This window comes from Gossypium hirsutum, chromosome A03 (genome assembly GCF_007990345.1).
Source record: "Gossypium hirsutum isolate 1008001.06 chromosome A03, Gossypium_hirsutum_v2.1, whole genome shotgun sequence".
Lineage (NCBI taxonomy): Eukaryota > Viridiplantae > Streptophyta > Magnoliopsida > Malvales > Malvaceae > Gossypium > Gossypium hirsutum.
The window spans coordinates 68,210,758-68,229,406 of NC_053426.1; the positions used below are offsets into that span (position 1 = coordinate 68,210,758).

General features: G+C 29.9%; 1 protein-coding gene and 1 non-coding gene across 3 annotated transcripts; one reads left to right on the forward strand and one right to left on the reverse strand.

Moving 5' to 3' along the window:
* Nucleotides 1-2,777: 2,777 nt before the first annotated feature.
* TRNAT-CGU (transfer RNA threonine (anticodon CGU)) lies at nt 2,778-2,849 on the reverse strand. The gene has a single exon. It is a non-coding gene; the product is annotated as a tRNA-Thr (tRNA).
* A 12,981-nt stretch (nt 2,850-15,830) lies between these two features.
* LOC107887418 (protein SPIRAL1-like 1) lies at nt 15,831-17,829 on the forward strand. 2 transcript variants are annotated; one of them, XM_016811655.2, is made up of 3 exons: nt 15,831-16,021; nt 16,467-16,701; nt 17,497-17,829. In XM_016811655.2, the coding sequence occupies exons 2-3, from the start codon at nt 16,471-16,473 to the stop codon at nt 17,584-17,586; spliced, it is 321 nt and encodes a 106-aa protein (XP_016667144.1). In that variant the 5' UTR covers nt 15,831-16,021; nt 16,467-16,470; the 3' UTR covers nt 17,587-17,829. The 2 variants fall into 2 exon arrangements, with proteins under 2 accessions (XP_016667144.1, XP_040953872.1); XM_041097938.1 differs by having other exon boundaries at nt 15,865-16,274.
* Nucleotides 17,830-18,649: the final 820 nt, after the last annotated feature.

Consider the following 18,649-nt stretch of genomic DNA (forward strand, 5'->3'; position numbering starts at 1 on the left):
GGCTCACAAACGTTAAAATTACTTCACCAAATATTTCATGCATTCATATAATAATGCTATAACATCAAAATAATAATGTAATAATTTATTCGACTCTGGATTTGTGATCCCGAGACTACTATTTCGACTAGGTCAAAAATCAGGCTGTTACAAAAATTATATTTTTAGCCCTCCTAAAAAATAACATATCAATTTAAATCATTTTAATATAAAAATTTTAACTTTCACATATATTGTTTATAATTTATTTTAATATCACATATATTTATTTTGAATATCTATATTTACTATTTAAGCTCTTGATTGAGTTGATGTTACAAGTAAACTAGACATTAACTTAGTTAAGAAAACGACAGCAATGCCCTTTCGTAATTAAAATGAGTACTATTTGAAGGTATTTTAGTCTTTTTATTTTAAAAATCCAAATAAAATGTTCACGCGATAGGATTTAAACCACGATAATTGCATTAGCAAAACCTTTAACTTATTACTTAACTAAAACTTTTTTAGTACTTTTATACATTTTAATTTTATTATGCACACTTTATTAGCTCTGTTAATTGTATATATTAATAATGTATTGAATAAACATTTATGTTCTAAATTTGTAGTTTCCACACACATACACGTGTGATAGGATTTCTAGTATTATTTGCGAGTGTAGCCAAGGGCCAATTAAACGGTATGATATAGATTTGGACAAACTATCTCGTTAGTCACCCAACTTTTAGGGTGCTTTCATTGGTCACCCAAACATTAAATTTTTAGCAACGGTTGATTGTATAAGTTGCATCATGTTTACACTTTCATTTTAGACACCCAACTTCTAGGTCGCTTTCATTTTGATCACCCAAAAAATCCTTTGTTTAAATATTGATTAAGGTAAAAAAAACTTAAAGACTAAAGCGAAAAAGTGGTAGAAACTAAAATAATGCATTAAAAAATATATCAAATTATACTTGTTTACCTCGTTACTAAAAGATCTAAATTTCTCTCTCTTTTTCAATATTGAAATTTTAAATTTCAAAGCATCAAAATCAAATAAATAAATTATTGAAAATTTTTGGTAAAAAGACCTCTCTATTCCCTCTCAATTTCAATATTGAGTAAATTGGTCCCTCTAAAAAATCAGAGCAATTTAATCCCTATCAATTTCGATAGTGAGTAACTAAGGACAATTAATCATGTCGTAAATATTTTTCATTAATTTTGCATAAATTTGTCTGGAATAATAAAAAAAATTCGCCCGCTATATTTTTGTAAATGTTTTAATGTTGCAGCTAAATTTGTTGAATTTTTTAGAAACAAGACGAATTAACAAAATATGCAAACAATGAGGGCTAAATTTGTTATTAAACCAATCAAAATTATGCACAATTGACAAAAGACATTAACATTGTGATTAATTGTCCTTAATTGCTCACTTTCAAAATTGACAGGGATTAAATAACTCCAATTTTCTTGAGAGGGACTAATTTGCTTAATTTTGAAATTGAAAGGGATTGGAGAGATCTTTTTACCTAAATTTTTTATCTCTTAATACTGTCAGTCGATTTATTACTATACTATTGAAATTAAGTAAATTAATTAATTTAATCACCTTCTAAAATTTAAAATGTTATTTTAGGGTTCCAAATTAAAATCAACTTAAATAATTCATCTTTGATAAATGTTTATAAAACCCAAATTTATTTTGATTAAATGATCTTAAATCTTCGCAAAAAAAATGATCTTAAATCTCCATGTTAAGCTAAAAAAACGAAATATCCTTACAATTAATTAATTTTATCTTCCATGAATAATTTCATTACTTCTTTACCCAAATGAAGAACAAGCAATAATTAATTGCAATGATTTTTTTCTTTACTTTTAGCTTAGCATGGAAGATCAAGATTATATAATCAAGAGAAGTTTAAGTTTCATAGAAAATTATTAAATATGAGTTATTTGAGTTGATTTCGTTAGGAATAATCTGAAAACGTATAAAATATTAAATTTAGAAGGAGATTAGTTTAATTAATTTTAATATTATAGTGACAAACTAGTTAACTTTATCAAGGAATAAAAATGTTTAACAATTTATTTAATTGATTTTGATGTTTTAAATTTTAAATTCTGAAATTGAAAAAAAAAGAATTTTAAAAATTTGATAAACAAATATAATTTGACAATTTTTAATGCTTTATTTTAGTTTTAATTTTTTATGTTAATCCTTAATTTTTTTTACCCCAATCAATACTTAAGAAAAATTAAAACCAAAATGGAATCGACTTAAAAGTTTGATGGCTAAAATGAAAGTATAAATATGATGTGACATATATTGTTAACTGATGTTAGAGATTTGATAATTAAGAAACTCAAATGAAAACACATCAAAAGTTAGATAATGAAATTCTAAGTATTTCATTTTGAGTGACCAAAATAAAAAGATCCTAAAAATTAGATAATCAATTAAGAAATTTACCCTATCCATTTAAACCCTTTTAAAAGTTTATATATTTTCCAATCTGTTTTAATTTTTAATTAAATATAAAAAGTACATTCTTTTTACTCCCTAAAAAATAAGAAGTTATTTTAAGTATTTGAACATAAAAATTTTAACTTTCATCTCCAAAAAAATTTTAATTTTATCCTAGGTTAACTTTTACATTTTAGCATGTTATACCCAAAAGAACATACAAAACTGGGACAGCAACCATTGGACTTAATGCCCTCAGGTTCTCTGGCAACGTTGCGTGACTGCTTCTAGTTGAAGATCATATAAAATTTAAAATTTAAGCCCCCGGCGAGGATCGAACTCGCGACCTTTCGCTTACGAAGCGAACGCACTACCACTATGCTACGGAGGCAGCTGTAATACATATTAAGACATCAGATTTTTTACTATTATCATTACTGATAGTAAATCGGTTTATATGGTTGAATTTTGTTTGTTTTGCTGTGAATAATGTTTAGTTCATATTCTTTTCGTTATTGAAGGTATTTAAATATTCCAATTGCTTGAATCTTTTTTTCGCATGCATGATGGATTGTGAAACATTTGGAGATGAATTCAGGCTGTACGACGTAGTGAAAACAAAGTACTGGAATTCTGTCATAAATATAAAATAGTCCAACATACATAGAACACTCTTTCTTACATCTTGTTTTGTGAAGGTTGCTCTGTTTGCCTAATGCTGCAATTCAAGACCATATTTCTTCAAAACAGTTTCGAAAACTACAGTTGTTCAAAAAAAAAAATGGGAAAACTACAGCTGTTTGATAATGACTTCTACAGGCAGCTACAATTCACCCAGCTTTCATGTGAAAAATCTCTCATTTTGTTGATTCTTAGGTTTAATGCTGTTGAGACAATAACTTTCTTATTTTTTGTTTTATAAAAGATTTAACACTTAACGGTTATATTGTTATTTGTTCATTAAAAAATAATTTTAAATAAATTTATCAACTAAAGTACTTGATTGTCCTTAATTCAATAACGTTGATGGTCAAAAGACGTAGAAAGAGAAAGGAGATGGTTTACACAGTGGTGAGATGTTAAAAGTCATTGAAAGAAAACAAGCATATGACATGTAAGAGGAAGGTTGAAGAAAAAGAACTAGATTTCCTGAGGCCAAGAATAGTTATTTATAGGCGAAGATGTCCATCTCTTGGCACTGGGTCTTGACACAGTGCTTGTTTTGTCATGGTTGGCCATTTAGAGAGCATGATAGTCTCTTAAATAACTGATGATGAGATTGATATAGATATGTGAGACCCCACTTGTGTTTCATACGAAGGAGAGATTTAACACTTTTCCTTCATCAGAAACATACTACATATCATATAAGCATACATCCGGGGGCCAAAGCTGGAAAAATGTTGCTCATGGGTAAAGTTATAGCCGATGAGGTATAAATAGCAATTACCCCAATCGAGGGGGATATTATGGTGACTTGCCCTGAATCAATTAACTTGTTTCCTTATTGAGGGAGTTATAATGTTGAGGACATTGCTCTTGTGAAGACCTCAACTTTAATAGAGCGAGGTGTCATTTAGGTTTTCGCCAGCTAATGCCAAATATATATATATATATATGTATGGTTCCTCTTCCTGTAGCTAAAGGCTGGTAACTTGGGCTAAGGTGCAACAAGCTTTGAAGACAAGCCTTTTTGGTATTTCAGCCGGAGAAGAGAGAGAAAGAGAAAGGAAAAAGAAAAAAGAGAGAAAGGAAAGGGAAAGGGAAAGGGAAAGAGAAAATTGGATTTTTTTTTTACTTTTAAACATTAAAGTAGTATTTAAGCTTATTATTATAATGATTTTAAATATTTAAATTAATTATTTTAATGATTTAGTTTAAAAATATTTTATTACTAAATTTATTTTATTTTATTTTAAAATTAAATATTTAAAAGAGTTAGCACACATGTTAATCGCGATTTTATTATGATTTGCGTTGGAAGAATTAGAAAGAAAGCTAAAAAATCAAATTATTTAAATAATTATTTTATATAATTTAAAATAATATGATTGGAGAGTTGATAAGCATGCATGTCAACTTACAATTGAAAAATAAATAAATAATTTAAGATCTATATTTGCTTAATTTTAAATGCTACATTTAAACAAGTTTATTCATGCAGGTCGATACATATTATTCAAAGTATTTATTTGAATAGTATTATGTAAAGAGGTTGAAGGAATCATATACTTTGTACTTTAGTTTATATTTTCGTAATTTATTATAATTACTAGAACGTACTTTTAGATTTAATTATAAAAAAATAAATGTTAGATACTTAAATAATAATTATTTATTATAATTTAAATTTATTTATTTATAACCAATTTTTAGACCCGAGCAAAGCTTGGTAATAAACTCTAGTTTCAATAAAATTAAAAGACAATAATAATATTTTACTAAAAATTTAATATTTTTATTAGTGTGGAAAGATGTAAGTTCAAATAAGTTGAAGTGCGTTTATTCTCCTATTTAAAGTTCAGGAGACAAAAATAGTTATTAAATTTTGATAGAATTTTCTTTTTTATCACTGAACTATGAAAATTTACATTTTGTCACTAAAACTATCGACTTATAATGTTTTATTCACTCGTCCGTTAATGGTTGTTACAATCTTAACGGAAAAGTGAGATAGCACATTAATTCAAGGGTTAATATCTAATTTGATCCTTGAACTATAGCTAAAACATTTAATTTGATACTTTTACAATATTTTTAACAATAATTCTGAAAAATTATTAAAAAATTTTAAAAATATAAGAAAAAACTCTGAAAATTCATATTTATTTTAAAATTATAAAAACATATTTTAGATTAAGATTATGTAAAAAAAATTAAAAAATTCATAAAACTTATAACAAACAAAACACATATTTACAAATTAAAAAATTCTTACTTCAAACCAACTTCATCCGCCTTTGATAAATTGCAAGTGGAAATGATTAAGGATTTCATTCACACGTTTTCTTAAAATATTTTAGGGAGGGATTAAGTTAGTTAGCAAAAAGGTTGTTGCTAAAAACACAAACAACAAAAAGTAAATTAGGGTGAACAAAATTTATTTTCGATTCAAAAAAATTGAAAAATTTTGAGTTTTTTAATTTTTTTTGAGTTAATTCAAATAAGTAATTTGAGTTTGAGTAGAATTGAACTATACAATTCGAATAACTTAAGTAATTCGAATAATTCAAATAATAGATTGGTGTAAATGCCCCTTTAGTCCCTGCTCAATTTTGAAAATGAGCAAATTGGTCTATTTCTCAACAAAAAAATTAAAAATTTCCAAAAAAATTCAAAATAATTCAAAATAATTTTTAAAATAAAAATATTTATAAAAATTTGAAATTTTATTTTTTTTAAAATTATAAAAAATATAAAAATTCTAAAGAATATAAAAAATGCTAGAAAAAAATTTCTAAAACAATAATTTCGGGAACCTAAATAAATTAATTAACCATTCAAGTTTATCATACTAAAGCATCTTTTTTTTTCCTCTTGTTTTGCTTTAAAAGAGTTTTCAAATATATATGATTTTAAATTTACATGCTCTAAAATAGAATTAGTTATTTGGTAACAAGATGTTAATTTGACAAGTTTAACTTTTTTAATTTAACTCGAACAAATTTACTTGACTCGATTAGAAAAAAATTCAAATCGAGTTAGGGTGAAATGTAACACCCCTATCCTCGGTTCGACCTAAAGAACCTAATATAGGGATATTACATTTGGTGCCAAAGTGATTTTGGCTAATCACTAATATATTTGAACATTAAAAAAAAAGTTTTTATAACTTATATTTTAGTCCCTACTACTTGGAACACACTTGATCTTCCTAAGTACACGCCATTCTATTCAAAATTTTGAAACATACCCTTTTGGCACTTAGAGATGTGATGAGATGGATGCTCACAATCTCAATTACAACTATTCAAAATCACAGTACCTAATCTGCGCATGGAAAACAAAATTGTAGGCTGAGTAAAAACTCAGTGGTATTTCTATAATCCGAATATTTAAAGACAAGATAATATAATGGCACAATTAAATTATAAGGACATATTAGTGTCTAATATCATAACTATCATTTTCATTTATTAAACAATATCCTAATTCACACAATTGCTATATAAATGGTTATTCACATATCAAACCATATTTATTCGTACAATGGCATCAGTCATGCAATACCCAATTCATGAATACATCATTTCATACCATACTCAATTCATGAGTATATAACTCATATATTCCATGTATTGCCAATATATTTCACATTCTATTTTCAATTCACTATATCACTTCCATTTCTCATACCATGCCATTTCAATATCAATTATAGAACTTTATTATTTATTTACCCCTATTAACACAACTCGGACTCGGATGGATACACGGATCCAACCAACACGCCAGTTTGGCACCCAGTGCCTCATTGGATAATTCGAAGTAGTAAATTGACACCTAGTGTCTCATCAAATAAATCTGAAGTAGTAAATTGACACCTGTGTCTCATCGGTTAAACCAAAGTAAATTGGCACTTCATCGACTCAAAGTCGAAGAAATCCCTGAACTCTTCCAATCTTATGGCATGCCATCTATATCCGACTCAGGCCGATATAGTTAATAGGGTTTCAATTCACTTTCCAAATGCAACAAATATCCAATATTCAAATTTCACATTAATATTCATTTCAATTCAAAGAATCAATATATTCATAATATATATATATCAATTCGATGCATTCAATCAACTGTTAATTCAATTCAATGTCAAAGTGTCAAATACTCACATCAACACTTACCATATGTATTAAATAAAAAATAAAACAATTAATAACTAGTTTCGGATTATAGAAATACAAACCAGAAATTCTGAGCTATTCAATGTCGACTTTATCTTTCCCCTTTTTAGTCAAGGATTTCGGTACGACATTAGCTACGGAATTAAAACAATTAAAATTCATCAATATAACACAATTCAATTTCATATTGAATAATTTAATTTTTTACTCAATATTTGCCTAATTTTTAATTTAGTCCCTAAATCGAGACTACTTTATTTCTTTAAAATTAATCTTGTATTTTTATACAAATTTTACTTTAAACTAAATTTAACTCCTTATTTTCACTTAAATCCCTAAATTTCAAAATTTTTACAATTTAGTCCCTATTACTCAAAATTTACAATTTATTCTACAATTTAATCATTTTTCATTCCTAACTTAAAAATCTATCAATTCAGTCCCTAATGCTAAAATTATTCAACATTAACAACATTTAAAAACTCAATAATTGCTAAAATTTTGACATAGGTCGAGTAGTATTTAACACCGGGATTCCAAAAACATAAAAATTACAAGAAAAAAGGGACTAAATTGACTAACCAATTGAACTTGGAAACTTTGAAACCCTAGTCTTGTCTTTCTCCTTTCTTTCTTTCTTTCTTTCTTTCTTTTTTTTTTCTTTTCTTTCTTTCCTTTTGTTTCATTTTGTTTCTTTCTTTCTTTATTCATTTACTTATTTGTTTTGTTTTATTATATTTATTTTTATTATTATATTATATATATTTACTTAAATATTAAGTAACATATTATAATATATATATTTTAACTTAAAATTTTATAATAATTTCACCATTATGCCGCCTCATTCATAAAATATGAAAAAATTGCTTCTTTAGTCCTTTTAATTTTTTTCTTTAATCTATAATTCAACTTTCACCCTTTATGCAATTTAGTCCATATACTTAATTACTCTTAATTCATGCAAATTCACCTAATCAAAACCTAATTAACTAAACAAATAACTTGAGTCTGATTTACGGTAACGGAGTCTCGAAAATACACTTTTCGACACTTTCGGCACCCGTGACTATCGGGTCGTTACAAAACAGGACTCGTCAACTCGATTAAATCAAAATTTTTCACTTGATTCGATTGAATGATCACTCCTAAACTAAATTGATGTCTAAGTTGGTGTGCACTTCTCTAGGCACTAAATGAAGAATAATAAACACATAAGACACAAGAAGCTTTTACGTTGTTCAGTTTCTCTTCTATGGAGCATAACTCGGTGAGAAATATGCACTCTCTTCAAAAATTAGAAAGTGAACCTACTCAATTACACACACCGTGATTGTTCCCTCACCCTTGCACTTTGAAGACACAATACTCTTACCAGTATGATCACCCATTGTGGTCACAGCAAGTAAAACCGCAACAAGCAATTTTAATATCAAAATAACACTCTTACACAATTATTCTCACAAGAACAAATTAAGTGTCTAACTTTCAATCCATTTTCCCAGGCAAGTCTCTCAAATATATAGATTTTGATTTCGAAACTTGCTTATAATTGAAGATCTAATACAATTCCAATAAAAAAGTAATATCATAAGAGAAATACAATATAAAAATAACATATGAAGTAAATATGGACTCTATGGTAGCTCATCAGTAGAATCACGATCCAATCCAAAGTCCATAATCCAATAAATTGCTTTGGGGAATTTCAATCCAAATCAATCACCAATATTTGTATTCCTAAGCAACGTGGTCTTTCATAACGCTAGATATTCACCATGTAATCAGTATAGCCCAAATATAAGGTTCAATAAGTTGCCAACACCTAGATTTGGAAATTGTTTACACACATATTTGATGGGCAGGAAAATGGGCACTCCCTTTGACATCAAATTTTTAGTTTCATATTTTTCAACAATCTCCGCATTTGTTAATTAGTTGAAAAAAGCACTCAATATAGGAAGCTTGAAATAGAAAAAACCAACTCCCTTCAACATATACACCTTAACTTAACTTAACTTAGAAAGTAATTAAGCAATTAATCATCACTGCTAGGATAATTTGCATCAACAACTAACTAACAATAATTATAACTAAGTAAGTTAATAAGGTAATGTCGAATGCATTAATGTGAATCAAAGTTAAAGAAATCCAAGTTTATCACCAACAGCAGAAACAATAAAATATAGTAGCAAAATCACCTAACAAATATCCAAAAATTGTAAAACAGAAAAAAAAAGAAGTTCATAAAAATATCCAGACAATCTCGCCCTCAAAATGAGCATCTAACAAAGGCAAAAACAACGTCAACAAATCCAGCAAAAGAAACAACATCAACGTCTTCTTCTCTCCCCCTGTCTAATCTTCTTCCCATTTTTGTTCCACAAGACTGCCAAATTAGGTTGCATCATCAAAAGCATGAATATATGCAACCAAAGCTTGTGCGTTGGATATATGACTTATATAGTATGTAGCATCATTTACAATAGTGAAATTCATAGCCCAAGACATGGGTAAATGATATACTTTCATTGAAATTACATGATAGACGAAAAATAAACGTGGTCACGAGTAGTCTGCCTCTGTGATGTATGACTTAACTACTATATGATAATAATTTTCTTTTTATGAAGGAAGATGTAATGGTTAACATGAGATAAAATAGGATCATATTAGGAGAACGAATTTATCCCAAAGAGATTAAGAATATCCTATGAGGATAACACACTTATGACAAGATCATTGGACAAGCATTGATCGAGTAGCTTTCGCAATAGTATGTAATTGGGGAGAGCTCAATCATGATACTAGTGGAATGACTTCATGACTAAATGAGTTTATAATTAATAGGAGAAAAGCTGAAACTTAATTATAAATTATTTGAGTTCTAATCACATATGTCCAATCGATCCGTCCATTAGCTCGTTGAAACCAAAAATGAATTGCATGTTGAATCAAATAAACAGAAATTGATAGAAATGATAAAGTTAGAGAAATGGGTTACATCCGAAAATGAATGTGGTTTCTCACTTAGTATGGAAATGACTTGATAATTAATTTAAGTTTTTTGAATTATTATTTTAAATAATGAAAGTTCAAAAATGAAATTAAATTAATTGGTCATTTGAAATCCGTTGAATGTAGAAATTAAATATATTTTCTTAAAGGTTCTTTTACGATAAAGTTTTCATGATTTAATAGACTTAGAATTGGATTGAGAAAATTGTTTAATTGGGAAATTAATGTATATTTTGGGAAATAGAAAAACATGTACTCTATAGGATTAAATTATAAAGTGCTCGGTTAAAAGTTTAGGAAGCACATATAATTGGACCCTGTACAAGAGAGGTCTGAATCCCCATCATAATACATGTGAGGGGAAGCACACCCTATTAGCCCCTCTCTCTCCTAGTTTAATTAAGGAATTGTTTTTCTATTTAATAGACATAAAATGCATTCTACTAATTCAACTAGAGTTTCACTTCCTCTCCCTATAAATAAATGGCACCGGTAGGGCTAAAAACACAATAAGTTATATACAACTTTGAGATATTGTTATTCTGCCCAAAAATAGTGAGGATTTATTTCTAAGTATAAGTTCTATTTTCCGGGAATAACAATCCTACTGGTTTCTATAATAGAGAGGTTTACTTTCCTACTGAAAGTAAGAAAATTATTTATGGTTTTATGTTTGATTCAAAATTGTTCGAGTCAACACTCAAAGTAGTTCGTGATAAGAAAATAGTGGAGAAAGGTCGTGCAGTTGAAAGCTAAGAACATCTAGGATCCATCTAGCCCAAAACACAGGTACTATTTTGGGAAAAAAGTTTATTGCTATAAATATCACAAATCGACCCGGTTATTAAAATTTTATTTTCTCACTGTGCAAGAAAACCATTTTCGAACCAGATTTTTTCCAACAATTGGAACTTCTTTTGTCACCATAACTTTATTAAAAGGAATTTATCATTGAGAACTTTTGTAGCATCCTTTTCTAAAACACCTTATTCATACAAGTCTTCTTCTAAAACTAGTTCAGTAACATTAGTGGTAAAGTCACTTGGGTTTAGGGAGTTGGTGGAATTGGATAAGGGTTCAAAAGTAGCATATGGTACCAAAAAAGGATTTTGTGGAGCACCTTCTTCGTTTTGGCTAGTTAGGGCTTGAATGAGAGAGTTAATCCTTCTTTCTTGAAATCAAGATTTGACACCAAATGTGACAAATTTTTAGTAAAGGGTTTAGAATAGGGACTTTTGGGTTTGTAACACATCAAACCCAACCCGAAATTGGATCCGAATATGATGTGTCACAACTAAAATCAAACTAACTTCAAAGCATTTGGTGGAAGCTTTATAAAATTTTACAAAGTTATAGATATAAAATATATAATGGTTGTTGCTTACTATAGTTGATTGTCATCATTGTAGTTTAAAATAACATGCAAACAATTTGGCATATAAGTTTTTAATAAATATATTTCATTGAACAAAATATAATAATTTAAATCCAAGCATCGATATTTAAATAAAATCCCACAAAAACAAAGTACTGTCAAAATTGTAGTTCTTAATATAAATCATTTCCATAATAAAAATATATGCCACCCCAAAAGTCATGCATGATATGGAATAAAACTGCCAGCTCACAATAGCAGCAGCACCCTGGTGTAGTCTTTCTAACAAACAGTCTTCCTTCAGTCAGCAATCCTAAGAAGGAAAAGATAAAAGAGTAAGTTCATACAAACTTAGTGAGTTCCAAAAAGACATTATACATATATTTACTTACATTACAACTGGACCATTAAGAGGGACTTACACACAATAGTTATAGTACATCCAATGGTGTTTACAGAATAAAGATAGACTTAGCATGCCAACTTACTTAACACATAGGCGTATACTGTACACCAACTTAACACAACTCAGACAACATATCTTCATGCCAGCCATGTACCAGAATTTTGAATCAGAAGCATATCATACAATCTCATTCACATACATACTCCCCATTAACTCCTCATATCATTTTCATTCAGATTAGCATGTTTTATCGTGATCTGCTAGTTCGATTTGCAAATTAGTTGCCCTACCGGAGGCTACACAAACATATCTTCTCTTCTCCATTACCATAAATTAGATCATATTTCTTATATCAGAACTATATAATAGTGGCTTAGGCTTGAAGGATAGCACTCACTTCATATCACAAATAGACTAAACTCAAACTAATGACACTAAATGACCATTAACCATGCACATACACCATTCATACATTACAGAGGTGGGTGACTTACCTTACACGAATTATAAAACAAATAATTTTACAATACATGGAAGTAAAAAGGAACTCACCAAAAATTCTAGCACAAGTCTACAAAGCAAGTCATTTGCCTTTATCGTTTGGACCCTCATTAGCTTCTTAAGCTACAAGGAAGATAATTGAACATATCAGATCATCAATATATCAAATTTAACATGCATGCAAGAATTGATAGCACAAAATCCAGAAATAAGAAGTTTCCTTCCTCTCACACCATTTTTATTTATTTATGAATGTAATAATAAAAATACGTAAATGACTTCAGTAATAACCAAAGGGTTCATCAGTAATTACCAGTGATCTGGTACTAATGTAGAAGTTAGCTATACTGCAAACCTTTACTCTGATGAAGTTTTCTAAACTTAAGTTTTTCAAAAATTTTAAGAGTAAATCAAGAAAGAAGAAGAAGACATAAAGGTGTTTAAAAAGACCACCGCTATCCTTATATACTTAAACAACATATACAATGATTAGTGGAAAAATCAGATAATTCCACTAATACTCTTGATTCTCGTGATTAAGTGCATTTAACAACATTTATGTCTTATCATCTACAGTAGTCTAGTTTTGTTCTAACTAAATCTCAACTTGACTAACCAAATCATCATACATTAAAATAATAAAAAATCTAAAAAACTATGAACTTAACGAATTTTCCCAAAGCATCTAAGGTGGACAAATACTTAACAGAAGAGTTCATCAGACCCTAGAGCTCACCAAAACTAGAAGTTCGTCGAATAGCGAATTACATAGAATTTTATACTTAGCCAGTACAAATACTTTACTTACCCAAATCTATCCTTAATTTTCCATCTATAAGCCAAACAGTAACCAATGACGAAGACTCCGCTAGACGGGTTGTTACAGGGTTTGTTTGTGGATAAAAGATTCTGAAACATAGGATTCTCTTGAAGGGTGGATGATTCAAAAATAGAAATAGGAGTGGTTTCAGTCCGATCTTAGGACGTTCTTGATTTTTGGTGCCACCATAGAGGATGAGAGAATGGGGACTCCCTAACTTGCATCACAACTGGCCTGAACATGGCCACTTGGATCACAACTAGGGTGTTTCTCATATTCTTTTGCAATTATCATCTTAGTTCTTGCCATGAGAAAAAAAAGTTAAATACTTTAAAAGATCCTCTGTAAGAGAGCGTAAACTTGCAAAACAAGAATACTTGAGATATTTTAGATAAATCTTCATAAGAGAATTGAGAGGTCTTAATTGATGTGAATCACTTTTTATGGATAAAAAGAAGTGATCTCAATCTCATTGCATGTCATTCCCAAAGATATAGAAAGAGAAAAAGAAAAATATTTTTGATATTTTCCCACAAAAAATAAACTATAAAAATAAGGAAAATATTCCCTCCAAAACTAAAAATAATATAAGTTAAAACTAAGATAACGTTTGTCTTCAAAACAATATTAAGAATGATCGTTTGGATGCCATTTTAATTAACAAACAACTTTAAGGATGACATATACCAACTGAGCTCCTCAAGCTCTCAAACATGTTGGCATCCAAGGCTTTTATGAATAAATCAGCTAGTTGTTTTGAGTTCCCACATGTTTAATCTCAACAGTTTCTCTTTCCACCAATTCACGAATGGAATGGTGCCTTATATCGATGTGCTTAGTCCTAGAATGTTGAATAGGATTCTTTAATATATTTATGACACTTGTATTGTCACATTAAACGGTGGCTATTAGCAAAGCTATCCTAAAGTCTTCAAGCATTTGTTTCATTCAAAGCAATTGTGCACAACAACTACCTACTGCAATGTACTTAGTCTCTGCGATAGATAACAAGATTGATCATTCTTTCTTGCTATACCAAGATACTGGATAACCTTTTGAGTAGAAACACCCTCCTAATGTACTTTTCGATCATCCGCATTCCCGACGTAATCAATATCACTATATGCTACTAGGTACATATAGTTGTCTTTAGTGAACCAAATAGCAAGTTCAAGAGTTTCATGGACGTACTTGATGATCCTCTTCACAGTCTTAACATGAGATTCTTTTGGATTGACTTAATATCTTGCTTATACACCAACACTAAAATTCAAATTTGGTCGACTTGCAATAAGATACAACATAGTTTCTATCATACTTTTGGAAGTGGTTTGAGGAGTGGACACTCCCTCAATATCTAAACTTAGTTTCTCAATAACTGATAAATGAGTCCTGACAGACTTTGATTGTTTAAGACCAAACTTCTTCACAAGGTTATTAGCGTACTTTTAAGTGGCAGGATCTGATACCAATTATTAGTAAAAAAAGCTCGTTGCTAATAACAAAAACAACACAACCAAATTGGTGCCTGAGTTGGTGGACACTTCTCTAGACACTAAATGAAGAACAATAAACAAACAAGACACGAGAAGATATTTATGCAGTTCAATTTCCTTACATCTGCAAAGCTTAGCTCAATGAGAAATATGCACTCTCTTCAATAATTACATATTAAATAAATATAGACTCTATGGACTCTATTGCAGCTCATTTGTAGAATTACGATCCAATCTAAAATCTATAATCCAAGTGATTACTTTGGGAATTTCAATCCAAATCACTTACCGATATTTGTATTCTCAAGCAGCATGATCTTCTATAATGGACTAGATATTCACCATGTAATTAGCATAGCCTAAATATAATGTTCAATCAATTGCCAACACTTAAATATGGAAATTGTATCCATACAGATTTGGTGGGCAATGAAGTGGGCACTCTCTCTGGCACTAAATTTTCAGTTTTTTATATTTTTCAACAAAATTAGATATTAACCATTGAATTAATGTGCCACCTCACTTTTCCGTCATTAACGAACGAGTGACCAAAGCGTTACGAGTCAATAACTTTAGTGATCAGAATATAACTTTTCATAGTAAAGTGGTAAAAAAAGAAGAAATTTCACCAAAGTTTAGTGACCATTTTTGTAGTTTACCAAAAAAAAAAACCTAATAAATTTTAAATGTAAGATTTACCCTCAAACTATATAAGGTTTTCTACTTATATACCTAAAATATTTCTTTGGTAACAAATTATACTTAAACTATTAATTTTGTCTCAATTTACTCAATATACAATACAAACCAATGGTAATGTGCCAACTTTTGGAGTTAAAATAAGATGAAATTGATAGTTTAGATACCTCTTTTGATTAAAAAAACCGTAAGCACCTAAATAGAAAAAACAATATAGTTGGGGGCTAATTTTGTAGTTAAGCAAACCAATAATAATAGTAACGCTCGCATTTCGCCTCCTTTTTCAGTAGCCAACTCCTAATTACTGCTCTTCCACTTTCGCTCTTCCCCAGATCTGATCTCAAAAGAAAATTTCAGGCAATTTCAGAACGCCAACCCTAGATCTTTTCTTCGCACTTCAAAAGGTTCAGTGTTTGCTTCCAATTTGTTTACTGTATCTCTGATTTGATTATATTTCCCTCACTGGCTACTCATTTTTATGCTTCATTTAATTTGTTTGATGTTTACGTTTTGCAAAGTGGAGAGTCCAAAGCTTGTCATGCGACGTCATTAATTTGTTTTACATTGCATTCGAGAAATGGAAGAGGCGGGGCGAGGGGATTTGAAGTATAGGAATAACATTGCTGACTATAGTCTTCATCAAGGATTGTGATGGAAGTTCGGGCGATATGCTTGTTTTTCTTCCTTTTTTTCTGCAATTCATCCATAATTTTATGTTCATTCCACCTCCTCTTGCTCCAATCCCTTTTGGATTATTGCTTTTTTGGCTATACTTATAGATTCTTACTTTGTGCTGTTTTTTCCCCCCAGCCTGTGTGATTTTTTATTTTTTTTTTACTTCATTTCCAGTAAGATGGAAAAGATGGGTCGTGGAGTTAGCAGTGGCGGTGGGCAGAGCTCATTGGGCTATCTGTTTGGGAGTGGAGAAGCTCCAAAGCCAGTTACAAACAAATCCGAAGCTGCTCCAATTGAAGCACAGGATGTGTCCAAGCCTGCTCCTGCTCCTCAACAAGTTGCCAAGCAAATTCCTGCTGGTATTAACAGTACGCGTGCTGATGGTCAGAACACTGGCAATTTCATTACGGTATAACCCCTTTTGTGATTGCTTCATGAGTCTTTAAAATTGTATGACACTTATAGACTTGCCCTTTCAGTGTTTTAAGTTCTTGACATTCTTTTGTTTTTCCACCAATTTTTTAAATGAGCAATAGGAAGCATGTTGCAGAATAGATGTAGGGGTAGTTCAAGAAGGGCTAACTGCGTGCTCAAAATAATAACTTGAAAATATGATTTATACAAGTTAGAAACTTGAATCTCTTTGAGGAGAAACTATTACCTAGGAACTTGACATTCTTGGCCGCATCTTTAAGTAATGTGTATCTAAGTTCTGTGAATTATGCTTGAAGCTTCCAATAAATGTTATAGGTTAATTGCTGTCTGGGATTGACGAATCTAGGAAATTTTTTCTTCTCATTTATATATATATTTTTTATTAATTACTGTTAGAAGATAGGTGAAATGTATAATCTTTTATCCTTAGTTTTCATCTCCCCTTCCTTGACCTAAGTGGTAGATGAGTGAATAACTTTGTAGTATTAACTTTCTTTCCAAGGGTGATCGCTTAGAAAAATATATATAATCAAATATACAAAACAGATGTCATTCCCCTGAATGTGCTACCTTCTTCAAAGCACCATGATACTATGCTTGTAAATTTTTTTATTAACTGGTGGTGTTTATAATTGATTTTTTATGTTTAAATCAAGCAGTAATTAAGGGTGTATATCAAATTAAGTTTGGAGGGGGGGGTGTTATTGGTTGCTCAATACCTATAATAACTTGTATAACTGTCTGTGTTTTATTTTTTTCCTGGATGCAGGATCGACCATCCACCAAGATTCATGCTGCCCCTGGAGGTGGATCTTCTCTGGATTACCTTTTCGGTGGGGGACCTGGCGGTAGCAAATGAGATCGAATGACTTAATATATCTTGATAATGGTAGTATTTTGGTTGTTGATTCTTAGGGAAGCTATAGATTCCAGATGTTGCTGTTTTCAGATATTATCACATTAAGCAATGGAAACTTGCCGTCTCATGTAGTGTATACAGATCTTGTGGCTATTGTTGGTTTATTCAAAGAAGTCTCCAGATAGATGTGAAAACGTGTATTGCAGAACTTTGTTACTATAAAAAGCAGTGTTATATACTTCATCTGCATGGTTCTGTTTTTTTACCTTCTCTTTATCCCATTTTATACAATATACAATTTTGGCAGAATTCTCATTGTTGTTGGTTTTGCTATATGCCTCTCCTTTTCCTTTTCCTTTTCCTTTTCCTTTTATGCATGTATATGTGTAATGTATATTGTGATTGGGTTATTTGTAACTGGTGAGATTGAGAGTTCGGTCCTGCAAATAGTCATTTTTTAAGTGATTGGGTTATTTGTAACTGGTGAGATTGAGAGTTCGGTCCTGCAAATAGTCATTTTTTAATATCGTGTTACATGATGATTCGTTGTGTAAATATAAACACATTACCAAGTTAAAATGTTATACATGAATATGTTTAAGTGTATTAATGCTTCGTTTGGCAGGTGTATTAGTTTTCAATTGGTTTTAATAATGAATTAACAATAAATTAATCAATTATCTGTACTAAAGAGAAGAAAATCTTTAGTTACTCGTATATCTTGTCTTTAGTTACTCAGTAGGTCTTACGTTGATGGCAAACATGGAGAAAGTTGGCATAAGGCATGTATTTCGGGAAGCCAACTCGATGGCTGATTTCATGGCTAAGAAAGCGAGAGACTGTTTTTGGTCTGACGATTTGTGAGATACCACCGGATTAAGTTCGTGATCTATTGCTCTGAGATTTGTCTGACAGCCTGTTATGTAATTAAGTTTGGTTGTTAATATTTTTTTGGTAAAAAAAAAGTTTAATTCATTCTATACCTGGTTAAGAAAAATTTTAATTTATTATTCTAATTTGAAGTTTAATTTTGTGCAATTTTTTTTTTATGGTAGGAAAGCTA

What these genes read in the sequence shown, in the direction of transcription:
- LOC107887418 (XM_016811655.2), top strand. Translation starts at nt 16,471, where the DNA reads ATGGAAAAGATGGGTCGTGGAGTTAGCAGTGGCGGTGGGCAGAGCTCA. An exon ending in ACACTGGCAATTTCATTACG is followed by an intron (nt 16,702 to 17,496) that starts GTATAACCCCTT and finishes TCCTGGATGCAG; the next exon opens with GATCGACCATCCACCAAGAT.